Raw genomic sequence first — 17,250 nt, 5'->3', positions numbered from 1 at the left:
TAGTAGTTCGGCTGAGGGGCTGACATATACCAGAACAACAACAAGAACCCGGAGGTGTGAGAATAGAAAGAAAGCCTTGTCTGATCTCCACCCAATTACTACAATGCTAGTGTTCATGGACTTTCCTTGACAAACGTCACATCTGAGTAAAAGGCAGTTCTTTCGTGTATGTTGGATCGTCAGACCTGCAGTCATGTCTTGAGGTTTGGCTAGCCTGGGAAACTCCTTAATCAGCAAACAGGTATGAAGAAGTAAGGAGAACAGCAGCGTCTGTGCAAAGTCAAGCTCTGACAAACATTGTGGAATAATTGGGAATAGGAGTTAGGCTATTTTCAGCAGGGAGCAGAACTGCCAACTTCAACTTGCAATAATCATGGACATAACATCTCGGAAACTGATCTCGAGCGCACGGCCATGGTACTCTTCTAGAAAACAAATTGTGACTTCAAGTTTTGGGGTCTTATTCACAAAGCCAAGATGGAGCATCAGATCATCAAGTGGAACTGGCCGGATTATGAGCATTGCAACAGACTGTCATAGTGAAGAGGAGACTAAGCAAAGAACGTAGCTTTTAGTTTGACAGCTAATACTAAGTTCTATCCGATGCTCATGAACTTTATGCTTTGAATTCTGAATGCAGAGGATGAGCAGGAAAGCAAATGAAATGAGTTAACCCAAGGGACTGTCTGGGTTCACCTAGGAACAGGGACAGGAGTGTGAGCATACTGAGATGGTATGGGCATCTGAATAAGGTGCGTCCTGTGGTACCTGCAGAAGTATTCTAGACATGTCTATATGGCATGCATGGCAAAGAATAAATCGGCCATCTGTTCAAGACAGCAAACTAAAACAAACTGACACGCAGGACTGGTCACAGCATTTTTTTTCTTTTTTGATGGATAGATGACCCTCTTTAACATGCAGCGCTCACATCACGATTTCAGTCCAAATTCCTGCTCTCTAACCAGCAAATCAATTGCTAGCTCTCTGGCTGACAAAAGTCCAAAGGCAAGATCTGAGTCTGTTTTTCTCCCTGCTCATTTCCCAGCGCTATTACTGAAGGCAATATCTCACAGATGCTTCCTCACATGCTGTGTGCTGCTATTATTTTCTTACCAGCTGCGATTAGAATGTATGGATCCTTCATTAGCGTCAGCAGTGGCGTCCCCTTCTGACTCTGTGGAGGATGCAGACACAATGGCAACAATCAATGTAATATACAAAAAGCTGATTCTGTAGCTCTCAACTCAAATTTTAACAGCATCTGAAAGGTTTACACTTGACAGTAGAATCTGCTACAGCATGGCTCTTTGACACACCCAGTGAAAAATAACCACTGACTGAATTCTTTGGCATACTTGTTACATCATGTAATATCATATGTAAGATGAGTGGGGCTGAACAATTGCTCTATTTCAAATTTAAATCACATTTTTAAAAAAAGCAGTTAGCAAATTGCAATATAGAGCATGCAAGGTTTGGCTAGTAAATAATGAGACTAATACTGTAGTTTTATGTTAAATTATTCAAGCAAAATGAAATTTTTAGTTTGGTTCAGGTTGCACACATCAACCATGTCTCATTATTGGATAACCACACATTACACGTGTTATAGTACATCTTACTTAGGGTTGAAACTGTCATTACAATGGTTTTGGAAGCTCTTGCCATCCTCTTTGTGTCTTAGATCACAATGCTCCATCACAGGTTTTAAATGTATTACAGAGCGAACACTGAACTAAAGCAGGGCTTAAAAATAGATTCAAATTCAAATTGTATTATTTGTCAAAAAACAATCCAATGAGATATTTTCCTCAAATCATTCAGCCCTATTCTCCAGTGTACAAAAAACTACCGACAGCACCTATTAAAATGGGATGCCTTGGAATCTGGCTGACATTATCCATCCATCCATTCTCTATACACCGCACACTACTGCCTTTAAAACACTATGGATAAAATATTAATAATAATAACAATCAAATGTAAGAAGAAAATACTATGTTTGTCAGCATTCATAAATAGTTGGCATGTCACTTGGAATAAATATTTTCAAACACATTACACATGAGATTTCCTGCTTTATACAAGCAGAGCACTGTATGAACCCAATGCATCTTGCTCATTATCGAAAGTACCTATTGTGCTTTGCTGCATGAAACCTCATTAAAATTTCTAAGCAGGTGCCTGGACATTTTCTAAAATTCTTGACTTGAAGGAAAGTGAAAGGGTGAAAGAATCTGCTAATGAACATTATTGAACATATTATTGGCTTTGCCTCCATTAGCAGCTCTATTTGGTTTTCTGTCTACTAATATATTAGCCCATGTTTCTTCCTGAATAGAAGTAGCAGAGTATTCTTTTCTCCTTTTCTGAAGGAGTCACTAATTAGTGGTCAAAAACGGTTTCTGAAGAGTTTACTGAAGCATCTGTTAAGCACTCTTCACTGTCTTCAAGCCTACAGTTTTTTTTCATGTTAACGTTACAATTTTTGATAATCACAAAGTTCTTACAATAGAATAAATTAAACAAAAAAATAAGCTAGCTGTAAAGATTGTATATGTTCTGGTAACGAAAGCTACAATCAGAGGAATCTGGGTAATTCAAATTGCACTATTATTTAAAAAATAAAACTATGGAAAAATGTGCAAAGGTCAGAACAGCTTTGTTGCTAATTATATATTTTTTCTCTATGACCATTTGACTCATTAGTCTAATATCTCTCGGCAGTTGTTTCTAATTCTATCCATCAGCTCCACGGATCAAAGGAAAGTCGCTGCTTCAGAATTACTCAGTAATTACAGATTCTGGAGTTCTGTGCAAATATCGCCTAAGCTTGTAACTGTAACTTTTGCCTTATTTGAGTTGCGGGAGTTAAGTGTTGGATCCGGACTGCTCTACAACCAGGTGTTTTGTTGCATGTCACTCACCTTCTCTACTGTTGCCCATAGTTCCTGTACTTACTATCTAATTAAGAAAAATGCCATGAAAATAGTCTTGAAGATGTTCTGCAGCTCGAAAGGTCATCTTAATAAAGTGAGACGATCTTCAGGAAATGAATCATCGAGGCAGACATGCTCACCTCTGGTTCCACTTTGGTGGGCTGAAGAACAAAGAGCTGTAGAGCTGCAGAGACACAGTGAATCAATTTAATGTAAGCCTTTGATATCCAAATGAACAGGTATTATGCCAGGATGAAATTTTGCAGGAAAATATTAACTGATATTCTTACCAGCCTTTCTACAGTGACTGTTAGGTTTGGGTGCAAGAAAGAAAAATGCAACTGTACCTCCGTCAAACACAGCCAGGAAAGCCAAAATAAGGAAAGGAGCAGTCTTCCCAACAAACTCGTACATCACACTGCCAAATGGGGGTCCAACTATGGAGGACATATTGGTGGTCAGTGGTGGATAAATTCACTTTACAGCCATTGCAGCTACTGCACCTTTTCCGTCTGACAGCTAAGTGTGTCAGTTTATTTTGGGGAAAAGCTACCTAGCACAGCTTGTAGACATAAATACACACTCAGCATTTACCTGTCATTTCTGTAGTGTGATTTGCTTAAAATGCTTAAATAAACTAGTGCATAAATGTGATTATATGCAATGACACAAAAAGGACACATGCACAAGTGTTCAAAAGCTTGGGCTCACCCAGACAATTTTATGTTCGCCATAAAAACTCACACTTTTATTCATGTGCTAACATAACTGCACAAGGGTTTTCTAATCATCAATGAGCCTTTCAACACCATTAGCTAACACAATGTAGCATTAGAACACAGGAGTGATGGTTGCTGGAAATGTTCCTCTGTACCCCTATGGAGATATTCCATTAAAAATCAGCCGTTTCCAGCTAGAATAGTCATTTACCACATTAACAATGTCTAGACTGAATTTTTGATTCAATTAATGTCATCTTCATTGAAAAAAAACTGTTTCTTTCAAAAGTAAGGACATTTCTTAGTGAACCCAAACTTTTGAATGGTAGTGTATATTTAAATCTAGTTATTTTTCTAGAACCATCTAAACAAAAGCTGCAATATAAATGTGCACATACCTAACACTCCTAATGCCAAACCTCCCAAGGCGATCCCGATGGCGTGACCTCTCTCCTCATCATCTGTGTACACACTAGCAAGCATTCCCATTCCTGAAACAACACAGCTGTATAGATCAGTCAGTGGGCATCCAGATTACACAACAAATACTCTTTGTTATTGACATTACCTATATAGATACTGAGTACAGAAGTACAATCATGTTAAAAAATCAACTGTAGAGGCACTGAAAAATTGAATTATGACTCATTGTGTTGTACAATGAGTCACATCCATAGGCGCATATAACCTACAGACAAGTGGGAACATGTTACAATATGTGTTGGAGCACGGTCTTTGTTGCTGAAGTCATGTTCTGGTCAGACAAAGCCTGCAGCAGGATGTTCTATTTGTGGTATCTGAACTGGCAACAGCAGTCACTTTAGCTAATGAGGATGTCTCACAATGTTCCTGAACATCCAGATGTGGCCAGTTGAGTTGACTGAGGCTGCAAACTGCTGTTTCATGCTGCTATATCAGAACTGAGCAGGAGCAGCATATGGATCCTACACATACAGTTTATCTGTTGTAGCTGTTTAGACCTATGGAGAGATGTGGCCAGTCGGTGACAAACTGCTACAAAGAAAGACTGACAATGAACAAACTAAGAAAAAGCCCCAAATAGACTATTGTAAATAATGGGCCTGGTGCACTGCCACTTTTAGATTGCAACATCACGGCAAGACCTCAAAACACATGACTGACTGGCAGCCTTGACTGTTTAGCGATGGTTGGAACGCTGACAATAAGAGTCATTGTGTGCAATATAATTATATACTGAGAGCTGTTTCTAATTTAACTGGATATACCAACATACAAACTGTTCATATAGATCAGGAATTAATAAAGCATATTGTAAAGGAACTCATCTTTATTATTTAGGGTCAGAGAGGAGTGGAAACGCAGCCTAAAGTTTGATATGGGCATGTACTTGGTTTATTTGAGCTTTACTGTTATCATGTAAACAATGACATGCAACCAACAAAGTCCTGTATGACAAAACCATAAATGTTCTTGTCACAGTGAAGAAAGAGATGTGCCTCCCTGCTGGAAACCCTACAGTTTTTCCATTAGCTGGTGGGATTTGTCCAGCAACATTTAGGCCACAAGCAACCAGTTAAAAAGAACTAACTCAAATTAATGAGCTCATTCTGTATGCAAGAACTTGTACTCATCCGGGGTATGTTGAATGGATTTCTGTGCTTTCAGAAATACTGAATAGTGAGTGGCTGAATAGACTAATTAGTCATGAACGTTAAAGGAAAACGGAAAGAGATCGTACCTGCCACAGATGAGCAGGAGGAGCCCACGCCTTGAAGCGATCTGGCCAGAAACAGCAGAGCGTAGCTGGATGAGAAGGCGAACACTGTACAACAGAACAACAGAAATATAGACAAAGAACCAACAGACATGATAAAAAAAAATCTGAAATTCTGATAATAATGCTTGCTGGAACTTACTGATAGTTGATAAGAACATGATACAGAAGCCGATGAATATGGGAAGCTGGTATCCTATTCTAAAGAAAAACAGAGAATAAACGGTAGATGTTACATTTTATAGAGTAAGCAGTGAGCTCTAAATAAGTATTCTGACATCACTGAAATGGAGATTTCAGTCCTTTGCGCTGTTTGTGTTCTGTGTTAATTCCTTCTGACAGCAGGTGAGGCTTAGTGTGAACCATATTCAAAATCAGTGTGCCGTTGCCAGCACGCGCCTGGGTCGATTGGTCCCCAGACCCATGGGCACGGCTCTGTAAGAAGCAAGATGGTGCTGCCATGCTGCAATATGGATCATCCATGTGCTTTAAGTAGTGACTAAGTCCTTTGTCTTTGGGGTTTTTGTAAGAGCAGGTAGGGGTTGGATTGTCACTTCTGGTTTAACGTTTTCTCCTGTATTTGGTGAGATAGATATCTTATTGATTGCATCTCCTAGAGTAATTTTCGGTGTTTTTATTTGTAGAATAGGCCATTTTGTTTGTTGTTCTTTGCCCTACGTCCACTCTGAGTGTATGTACAGCTATACAGTCAGCTGTAGAATAGTTGTAATAGTATAAATAAATAACAATTGTGCTTCTGAGTTCTTGGGAAGATCCATCCATCCGTTATCTATACACCACTTAATCCTCATTAGGGTCGCGGGGGTGCTGGAGTCTATTCCAGCTTATCTAGGGTGAGGTTTATCACTGGGGTGACATATACAGACAAACAATAGAACCACCCAGAGTTACCAATTAACCTCAGCATGCTTTTGAACTGTGGGATGAAAACCCACCCCTAGGAAGGCAGGGACACAAACTGGGGATCTTCTAACTGCTAAGATGAAAGTGCTAACCACCAAGCCACTGTGCAGCCTTGGTTAAGATGGCACACTTATGTCTCAGCGACCCCTGGATGGAGCGTCTCGGATCATGAATGAAAGCTGTCATCAATTCGAATACGTCATTATTATAGCCAATTAGCATAGATATTAGCAACAGACATAGAGCACTGAGATTCGTCCATATCTGTGTCTGAAGTGTCAAAACAGCAAATAGCACAACTATGTAATGATATGAAATAATCATTTGAAAGGCAATACTGATTAAGAAACAGTAACTGAAATACAAATGTCTTGGAGCACCACGACCATAGAGAATTTGCAGAAAATTAGTACTTGCATTACTCATTCATGTGTTAACCAAAACACTGCAGCTGCCATACACGTCAGAGCTGTTGTATTCCCCCGTAGATACCTGATATGCTTGACTTGCCTTGTATTGTCCTCTGTCAGCAGGGAAGGTGACTAAGAACCAGTAATAGGACTGTGTTCTTTCCTTCAATTACAATATGTGTGAGTGCCCGCCTGAGACACTAAATGCTGGCTTTGAGGTGAATGCAAGTATTGTTGGAGCAGTGTCACGTCTCCTTCTCCTTTTAATACATATCTCACATGTTGGTAGGAAAATGCTCAGACTGCTGCTTTGATTTTCAGTAGGGTTTCTAGGCATCATGCAAATAAAATAAAACAAAATTGTATCAGGTGTCATTTTTAAAAAATTTGGTATGAACATCCTTTGAAACCCTTTTTTGGGCCTTTATTATACAGGACAGTGGAGAGTGACAGGAAACACGGGGAGAAGACTGGGGGAAAGACAAGCAGTAAATGGCCATGAGTCAGACTCAAACCCATGGCCGCTGCATTGGGACTATAACCTTTTTAACCCTCCTGTTGTCCTCATTTACAGTCCCCTAAAAATATTGTTTCCTTGTCTGAAATTTTTTTTAAAAAATCAGCCAAAAAATGTGTGTCACAGCCTATCACACACATATATGTTAGTGGAAATTTGCGTGACTCATCCACTGTGCAGCTATTCATGCACAAACAGGCAAATGCACATGCACACACATGCAAAGAGGCACAATCAGGAATTCTGCTCTATTTAATTCAGTTGGATTAGATCTTGTAGCCTACTGATATTACACCCTCAAAACCACCTCAACATGAACCATGTACAGCGCTTTACGGTATCTTTCTGCCGAGAACTCAACAATGGCGCTCATACTGCCCCGTCGCTTCAATTTGCGTTGGATGCTGCCAAGATAAGACGAGAAATGTTGTTTGCTTTGACCTCTCTAAACACAAGGGGAAATTAGAACCACAATTTTGGCCTTGGGCTCAAATGCTATCTCTCCAGCCTGAGAAGAAACCGATCATACTGCTGTTCTGCTCTTCGTCATTCTGCTGTATGTAATCATTTCTTCTGGTAAATGTTTTATTATTTTTTTGTCTTTTCTCTTTAACGTTCGTCACAACATGTCATAAGATACATATACTTGGTTATATCAGGTATCAGATAAGACCAGTGATGTTCAATGCTCTCCTTTAAAGCAGGTTTCTCATACATATGAAACTGACCTAAACATCAAAGTTGTATACAGCTGTGAACTAAAGTTTACATACAGTTGTAAAGACCAGGTATATCATGGCAGTCCAAGTTTCCAGTGACTTAATTCTAGCTTTATTCTGATATTTTAGATCTTTGCTGTGCGCCTCAAACTTTCCTACTGAGGTCTTTACGGCTGATTCTCGTGAGTATATCAAATGCACCTTATTTAAATTGGCTCAGAGGAGTCACCAGCTGTAGTCAAATGTAATTACTCACAAAACATTAAGAGGCCATGCCACTAAGATGCTTTCTACATCACCAAAATGGATCATTTAGGTTACTGGATGTATATTTTTGACCCAGCAGATTTTGTCACTGTTCCATAAAACCTATAATAAATCTAAAAAAAAAATAAAAAATTGCGTGTTTTTTTAGTGTTATGATAAAGCACACGAGAAAGCTCATAAATCAGATTCTTTACATGGAAAATGAGACAGGCTGTTAACGTCAGAATTCAACAGCAAGGACTGACTTGTACATTTGTTTTATGTGTTTACGAGCACCATTATATAGGCTTGGCAATAGTTTCACGTCTTAAATTACACAAATGTCCACTTCTCTAAAATCTTCTGGAAAACAATCAACAGATAACTGCCACATATAGAAGCTGCACTAGCATTCGAGATACAAAGTCCAAGGAACTCTTCAAAAAAACAGTGGTGAGGCATAGATCAGTGCAAGGATATAAGAGCATTTCTAAAGGTTTGACTATTCCTAGAAACACAGAGGCATTGTGTAATGGAGGATGTTTGGAACGACCAGGACTCTTGTTAGAGTCAGGGCTGCCCAGACAATTGGAGTAACTGCACAAGAAAGACTTTACTCACAGCAATTACCTAAAACGTATTCTTACAGAGTGAAAAAGCTACTAGAAGGATGACATTGGCAGCCTTCATCAGTCAGACCTTTACAGTAGACCAGCTAGAAGGAAGCCGCACGTAGTAAAAGATATAAGAAAACCTGTTTGGAGTTGAGGATGGAGGGTGTTGTGCATGGCATTTAAAGGACTCTAAGAACACAAGGTTAGATTCACTGGTCTGATGAAACAAAACCTGAAGTCTTTTTGCAGAACTCAGAGCACTACTCTACAGTGAAGCATGGAGGTGGTAACATCACCCTATAGAGGTACTTCTCAGCAGGGAGACTGGTCAAGCTGGGGAAGGGTGAATTAACCCAAATCCAGAGAGGTCCTTGACGAAAACCTGCTCTACAGTGCCATAACCTGAGCCTGTAGCAAAGATTCATCCTGTTGGAACAGTGAGCCAAACCATACAGCCAAGTAGGGGTGGGCAATCTGGTCCAAAAGATCAGTTGAAGATCTTTTGGGGTAGAATTATGATCCGCGACATGAATCACAAATCTCCCCCCAGATTTAGCTGAACTCATGATCACATGAGTATTTGTGCATATATCTGACTGGATAGAAAACCTGTCACTTCAACACAAAGTTGAAGGTCCGAACCTGCAGATGGTAACGTTTCTTCTCAAACTGAGCTGAATTACTATTGCAGCAACACTTGTCAGTAGGATAAACTAACCCGTCTCATAACAGTCTGACTCCATACTACGTTACCTACAGGCAACTTAGAATAATCAAGTAACCTCAGCATGTTTTTGGACTGTAGGAGGAAGCCAAGGAAAACCCACACATGCACAGGGAGAACATGCAAACTCCATGCAGAAAGATCCCAGGCCCAAGCTGGGACGCGAAACAGGGATTTTCTAGCTGCAAGACGACGGTGCTAAGCACTGAGCCGCTGTGCAGGCCAAAACTTGACTTGACAACTATATATCCTAAAACAAAAAATAACATGCATAATGAAGGTTCAATGTGTGGCAGTTCCATGAGGTATCATCTTCCCTATAGATTTTCTGTGACACAAAAGTTCAGGCTGCTATTACAAAGACAACAACAAGCTTGGTCAAAGCTGCATGTGAAGATCCTAAACCAGCTAAATCCATCAGCACAGAGAAACACAAAAAAATGGCATTAAACCTACCTGTTAGTGAGTGGCCCTATGAAGGGGTTGGTGAGCAGCTGTACAGTGGCCTTGGAAGCAAACAGCATTCCCACTTTGACATTTTCATTGAGCAGCTTGCTGGTGGACTGGGGACAGTCGGAGGAGTTCTGTGGTTGCTGTGCAGCAGCAGCAGCAGCAGCAGCAGCAGCAGCAGCAGCAGGGGTTGGAGGGACCAGCTCAGTGGTCCTGGCTGTGGCGTTGGAGCCTGACAACCTGACAGTGTTGTCGTATAAGGACACAATGCTGTGGAAGGATCCGGGAGCATCCTGCTGTGACAGGGTGTTGTTCCTCAGCGCTACATCTGCCGATTCATCCAGGTTGTACAGGTAGCTGGGAATTATGGGAACTGGTGGGCACACAGGCAGGAGAAGACTGATGCAATGAAATATGACATGACCACTGACTGATGTTCATCGGCATGATGCTAATCCAGATGTCAGTGCAACGTATGTCAGCTGAGAATAACGGTGATACACTACCCTGAAGAAAGAAAGAAACCTTCACTAAGTCAAGGTTTCTTTAACCATTTTGTGGTTTGGTGATGCAAGTCTGTCAAACATGAAACAGAAAAATAACTACCGGTATGCCACATTTCTTACTCTGCCCAAGTGCAGAAACCTTCAGGTATCTCTAAAACATTTGCCACTGCTCAGTACAATGGGTCTCCTGGTGACAATACGTGATGTCTGGGGATTATCTAAAATAACTTGGTCACTATTTATGGACAGTTTAAATTCCATTTTCCAAAGCTTTTATTACCACTAAAAATATCCTGTGCAATTCCTGCATGAGGCTGCTAAAGCAAAGGCTCAGGCTGAATTTGGTAGTAATGTAATTAACAAAAAAGGAGATTACATGTGGGTTATTTTTATTTCCACTGTAGTAGCCATTAAAAAAAATGTCTGTTGCAGCCGTAATTCAGGCTGCTCAATCACTGCTTCATATGTCCTGACTCTGGTCGGACACACTGCTTTCAGCATTTTGGGGCATTTTTTGGCTTTACAAGGAAGTTTTAAGGAGAGAGAGTTAGCAAAAAGAGTGGAAAAAACATGCAATAAATGTCCCTGACCAGACTGAACCAGATAGGCAGAGGTTCATTTTTGGAGCTAAAACAGCTCAAGGTATTCTAATGGCTAAATGGAACTTTATGTAGAGAGTCAGGAGGATGAGGGAGTAATATAATACAGCACTTGAAGCAGACAGACAGTTGCACAAATGCTCAAAAACATTTAAAAACATATAAATAGCTTAAATTTGATGTTCTCTGGTAATAATTAATTCGGGATTATAAACAAACCCAAAAACGTTGTGATGCAGCACCCTTTAAATTTAATATAGAAGTCTTTTAGTGTACTGTAAAACCTACTGATCATGACTATTTTTTATTTATTTTTTTCCTCTGTGTGGTCTGTTGTAAAACACTCTATAGCAACCAGCTCTTTGACATATGGGCCTGGGTGTGTTTTTGATACCGTATAGGAAAGCTTGAGATTAAATAAAACTACTGGCTTTGACAAAAGAATTAAATCTATGAAAAAAAAATCAACACAATGAAGAAAAGTAGATACTTCACTATAATATTTTGAGTCTGACATCTAATCTGGTCCTTTGCATATTGACTTTTGATGATGCCAGATCAAAAGCTACGTCTAATCACACTAAATCTAATTAGTCCATAAGCATGTATGGCATCATTTTCCATCTAATATCCCAATGATGAGTGATGAAAATATCTAATTTTCTCTTAACTTTGTTTAAATTTAACAATCGTGTTACTATAAAATTCATATAATTAGTTTTCAGTGGCTTAGATTTAGAGTCTGTTATTCTATCTGGACGCTTGCAATAAACTGCAGGTCTGGGTAAAGAAAGGTGTGTGCTGAATGGTTATATTATTTTCTGTTATATGGACCATATAATACGGCAAAGACTTATGTCCTGACTGAGCAGCGGGTATACCATATTTAGACGTAGCATTATTTGTGTGACTTTGTAAGGAAACAACTGTGAACTGCTGATATTGTACTCAGTACTTGAATTCTTCCCACACTCTGAAACTAAACCTATTCATTGTGAATCTTACAGCTATTTGAATATACACATCAATAAGGATGTAACATGTTTATGAATGGGAAAACAGGTTAGTAATTTACGGAGTTTGAATATATTAGGGCATTGCAATGTTTATTTTAAAAAGAGAAATCTTCTTGAAATGTAGCATATAACAACAGAAGAGCCACCCGCTAAAATTCCTCAAACCATGAAGATAATCGACTGAAACCCCTGAACTTATTACAATCGATTGATTTATTAATTATCAATTGACTTCCGACAAATTTGAGGGAGCCTTGAATATCTGATAGCTGATATTTAATGTCAGTTGTTTCAAATGGCCACACCTCAAAATCTCTGGTAACCTCAGGGGGAGATTTGGTCGAGGATGTATTTTCAAATTCAGAATGAGATAAATGTGTTGACAGGGTGTTTAGTTGAATACATATTGCTTTAAGAATGATTTGGATCAGTGATGATTAATAATATTTTACACATGAGAATGAGTGAAGGAAAACGACAGAATAGCTATCCATATGAAGCACACTGAACTGTAATATAACCTATTCTTACTGCCTCATCTGGACTATGGGCAGGTTTACATACACATGTGATAAAAGAAATGACCTGACAGGTGAGAGGAGCAATGATCTTAGAAGGAGGTCATATAGTAAAGTATTAAAGGGTTTTTATTTTTTATTTAAACCTTCTTCAAGCACCAAATGGAGAGCTAAACACTGAGATCAATTATGCTCTGGTAGTTTTCAGTCATTGTAATGCAGAGCAGGTGTCATTGTGTCGGATATTATTACATCTGAGGTCTAAATAAATTCGAAATAATAAAAGAATCTTAGTCAATGCTCCATGACCTGACAGATGCACCGTATTTTACACTGTATGGGCGACAACGTTATAGTGTCAACGGACTGCTGACTATGTTCCACACACGGGTTTTAAACATAAGTGGGTTTTGGCACAGTTTGGATCGACTTGACTACCTGTTGCGCAAAGAGGGAGACAGAAAAAAAAACTTTACAGGGATGCAGGAGGTGAGCCAACCTACCGACTACTGTCAGCAGCATGTTATCCAGCAGCAGAGCGACGAAAACGATGAAAAGAATCAGTTTCCTCGACTGTCTCTCCTCTCTGAGCCATTTAAGCAAATTAAACTGCCGGAGCGCATCTAGTCTTCCCATGGTGTTAGTCCCGAAAAGAGCCACACAACGGAAGAGGCAAGTCCTCCTGGAGAGAGACAAGCGGCAGTGACGAGTCAGTAACTTTGAAAAATCCTGCAAATGTTATCAATCAGTTGATAAGTGGGGAATGTAACAGAGCTCTGTGCGCGGAGCAGTGAGCGCTGTGACTGAGAGGGAGTCTCACCTTGGAGGGCAGCAGAGCTGGAGGAGGAGGAGGAGGAGGAGGAGGGGAGCTCTTCAATATGGTGGCCCTGAAGTGCAAAACGCTAACGCAAAAGAGAAAACACAAACACAAATGAGAAAACACGAACGCAAAAGAGAAAACACGAACGCAAAAGAGGAAACACGAACGCAAAAGAGGAAACACAAACGCAAAAGAGGAAACACAAACGCAAAAGAGGAAACACAAACACAAAAGAGGAAACACAAACACAAAAGCGAAAACACAACATTAACTCTTACGGAAGAGGTAGGTACCTTCGGGTGGCATGACTTGACGCTGATTGGACGACGTCACTGCCCGTCTCTTTACCAGGAAGTAAACCTACCTCAACGCATCGGTTTCCAAACATGAGCGCGAGTGGTGATTCAGACTTAGTTGGTATTATCAAAGAGTACTTTGATGCTGGGCATACATATGACGTCATACTAGATATGCTGTCAACTTTTCACAACATTAAAATAAGTTTGCGTACACTGAAGAGTCGTTTAAAGGAAGCTGGATTGTTCAGGAGACGGAACTTTGCTCCACTAGCAGAGGTGAGACGGGCAATCCTATCAGAGCTACACGGCCCGGGACAGCTATCGGACAATGTGGCAACAACTACAACAAAAACACAAACTACGCGTGAAACGTGAGGTAGTGATGAGGTTGTTGAAACAACTAAATCCACAAGGAACAGCATTGAGAACACACAGAAGGTTCGCACGACGCACTTATCATTCCATGGGACCAAACTATATATGGCATGCAGGTGGCTACGACAAGCTGAAGCTTGTACTGGACCCGCTGCTGACGTCATACACCGTGGATGAGTGGATCCCCGTCAGACATCCAGACCTACCTGAGCCCATCCCTGCACCATAATCCAGTTTAAACCACAGACCTGAGACCATCCCAGCACAGCAATACCCGAAAAAGCAAACAAGGCAACAGACAACACTGACAGAAGCTACAAAAGGGCTATAATGTTTATGTAAAGGTCAGTACTGACTGCTGGCTGTACATCCAATCAGGAGCAGAGCCAAGAGGTGGCCCCTTCAAACCTCAGTCTGAATCCACACAGCTAACAGTAAAACCTTTTAAGAGCTTGTGAGAGAAATTCTGTGTTTCAACATTTACTCATGTTATCATTCATTCATTCATTTAATCAGTTTCCTTATTACTACCTGTGTAGGATCTCCACTGCTCATGTGATATTGGACATGTATGGGATTTCCCCTGCTACTCATGTAAAGATGTCTTGATGATGCACATGCACAAGTTTGTGTATTATTGACTCGCCTGATCAAGAACTGATTGACTTTGTCCACTTGGGCAGGTGCATCCAATAAAAGGACACTCTTCTGTTTACAAGTATTTGTTCAACTTTGAAAATTTCCTTAACTTAGGGCTAAACACTTACTCATAGAACTGGAGCCTGGTAATTGCTATTTTTCTGACAGAACTTTTTTGTAGAACCATGTCTCCTCTTGTTTCCCCTCACAGATGTATTTAAACAGTACAACCACATTCATGCTTTATTTGTACAAATGTGTATTATATAGCTGTGGATTTAGTTGATGTTCTTGTTCAGACTCTTAAAGGTCCCACATTATAGCCTCTTTTAACAAGTTAGTGCAAGTCTGGCAGGGCCATGGTATGTATATTTTAAATTTCGCCTCAAAATACTTAATAAATTAGTCATTCTACTGTGCCAATAAGACCTCCAGTTTTATTCTTGTTCCAAATGAACTGTTTCAGTGTCTGTAGCTTTCAATCAAACTGAGCCAGCGTTGCCCACACACCTTTCAGGACAACAGACGCAGGCAATCTGTTCTGTTCAGTGAGTGGAGGAGGAGCCATCCAAAGGCAATGATTAAAACGTTATCTTGGTTTGTTCAGAGACACTCTTTCTGATCTATAAAGGAAAGAAAAGAATCGAGGGGATGGTTTTCTTTCATATTTTGTGAGTATCTAGACACACTAGGGAGACAATTACGCTAAAAAACAATTTAAAACAGATTTTTACATAATATTGCTCCTTTAAAGACTGAAGGAATAAAATCTACTTCGAAGAGTTCTGGAAACGAGTGGTACAAACTGCTGAACAATGTAAGTCTGACCCAGAACCAAAAGTAAAGGGTGGATGGACATCCTGAGCAGAACAAGGACACATTTTCTTTTTGGCCTTTATTGTATAGGACAGTGGAGAGACACAGGAAATGTAGGGAAAGAGCATGCAGCAAAGGGGTATGGGCTGGATTAGTAAGTGTCCTAAATCTTGACTGACCATCATGAATATGTCAGTGAATGATGAGTGAGTGAAAATGGGTGATTTTGGACACAGCTACTGACTCACTGTATGCAATAGATGGAGACATTGGTAAGAACCAAATCTTAATCTAATGTGAATTGTTCAATATGAATTTGTTTTTTGTATGATAAAGAGAAAAGTCTTTCTCTCAGTTCATGATTTGGACCACTCATGCCATGGCAGGACACAGAAGAATCAGTGGTGGGTCAGACAAAGATCTCTGAAAACACTGTGCAACTATGAAGCAGGTGTGTTGCATTATTGGTTAGAATTTTGACACCAACGTCGAAATGGGGACATTTGCTGGGCAATCAGCGGTATAGCAGTGTTATGGTGGGATTAATTCCAAGACCACGAAGAAACAGTGAATCAGAATACACCCCACAAAAAGCCTAAATATCATACCCACCCCTGTCTAATATACTGATGATTCTTCCACTAAACAGCTCCTCTACCAGACCTCTAATGTTTAGGGTTAATTTTAAGTAAGAATTATAGCTGAGGTTAACTCTACTCTTTGCCCTTAATACTGAGGTAATGAGAGTAGTGAATCAAAAAAGCACAGTCGGGCACCCCTGTAGCTCAACATGTTGAGCAGGCGACTCATAAACAGGGTCTATGGTCCCAACGCAGAGGTCAGGAGTTTGAATCCAGCTCATAGCCCTTTGTTGCAGGTCCTTAACCCACTCCTGTCCCCACTTTCCTGTCTCTCCCTCACTACTGTCCTATCAAAAAACATCTTTAAAAAATAAAAAAAATGCACAATTGTGGTCTGGAAAACCAAGGAACTAGAACAGTATAGCATGTTCATGGTCTTATTTGATTGTTTGCAATAAAAAAATAAAACAATAGCACATTGTACTGATTAGTGAAACTGCAGTTGTTCCCCTAAGTTTGAAGAGTAAAAAAAACTAAATTACTTTCTGGACACCAGTAGAGGTGAGTGTGATGGCCCACAAGGTTTTGAATATGCAAACAAAAAGTGCAACAAAAAGCTTTCCAAATGTTGAAGGAAATCCTTCCAGTCCAAATAAAGCTGATGTGAATTTGAATTTGAAGGCAACAAAGACACATTTTTGGTATGATGCATTTTACTTCTGAACAAAAGGTGAGAAGTGGGCCAGTTCTGCAACCTCAGAAGCACAAAAGTCTGCCAGTGACTCTCGATTGCTTTCTTTTCCACTGCTCACTTATTTGTGGTTTTATGGTAGCACCATCTGGTGCTCAGTGAACACTACTGCAGTGTCTCTGCTGACTGATCATGTTATGCAACAACTGACTCTCCAAAATGAGTCGTACACTACTCCACTACCTCGGCCAAAAATGATACATGGTGGTTCTGTGGTAGAGCTATGTCAGACTGTAACACGTTTTATTGAAAGAGTCGACCTATCTATCTATTTACAAAATGGAGTGAACAATAAAAAACATTGAAACA

General features: G+C 40.0%; 1 protein-coding gene across 2 annotated transcripts in view; it reads right to left on the bottom strand.

Annotated features, from left to right (window-relative positions):
• slc18a2 (solute carrier family 18 member 2) overlaps positions 1-14,417 on the bottom strand; it is a 42,370-nt gene extending 27,953 nt beyond the window's left edge. The window contains exons 1-9 of one of the 2 annotated variants that reach the window (XM_051959803.1): positions 13,481-14,417; positions 13,164-13,342; positions 10,028-10,394; positions 5,560-5,618; positions 5,382-5,465; positions 4,060-4,152; positions 3,290-3,379; positions 3,083-3,126; positions 1,117-1,177 (exon numbers count right to left, since the gene is read on the bottom strand). In XM_051959803.1, coding sequence (XP_051815763.1) covers positions 1,117-1,177; positions 3,083-3,126; positions 3,290-3,379; positions 4,060-4,152; positions 5,382-5,465; positions 5,560-5,618; positions 10,028-10,394; positions 13,164-13,296 — 931 coding nt within the window. In that variant the 5' untranslated portion in view covers positions 13,297-13,342; positions 13,481-14,417. Of the gene's footprint in view, positions 1-1,116; positions 1,178-3,082; positions 3,127-3,289; positions 3,380-4,059; positions 4,153-5,381; positions 5,466-5,559; positions 5,619-10,027; positions 10,395-13,163; positions 13,454-13,480 lie in introns of those variants that run through there. The other variant, XM_022216453.2, reaches the window with a different exon arrangement.
• Positions 14,418-17,250: the final 2,833 nt, after the last annotated feature.

Source organism: Acanthochromis polyacanthus, chromosome 15 (assembly GCF_021347895.1).
Source record: "Acanthochromis polyacanthus isolate Apoly-LR-REF ecotype Palm Island chromosome 15, KAUST_Apoly_ChrSc, whole genome shotgun sequence".
Classification (NCBI taxonomy): Eukaryota; Metazoa; Chordata; class Actinopteri; family Pomacentridae; genus Acanthochromis; species Acanthochromis polyacanthus.
Note: the sequence above shows the minus strand (reverse complement) of the source record. Positions and strands in the feature narration are given on the sequence as shown.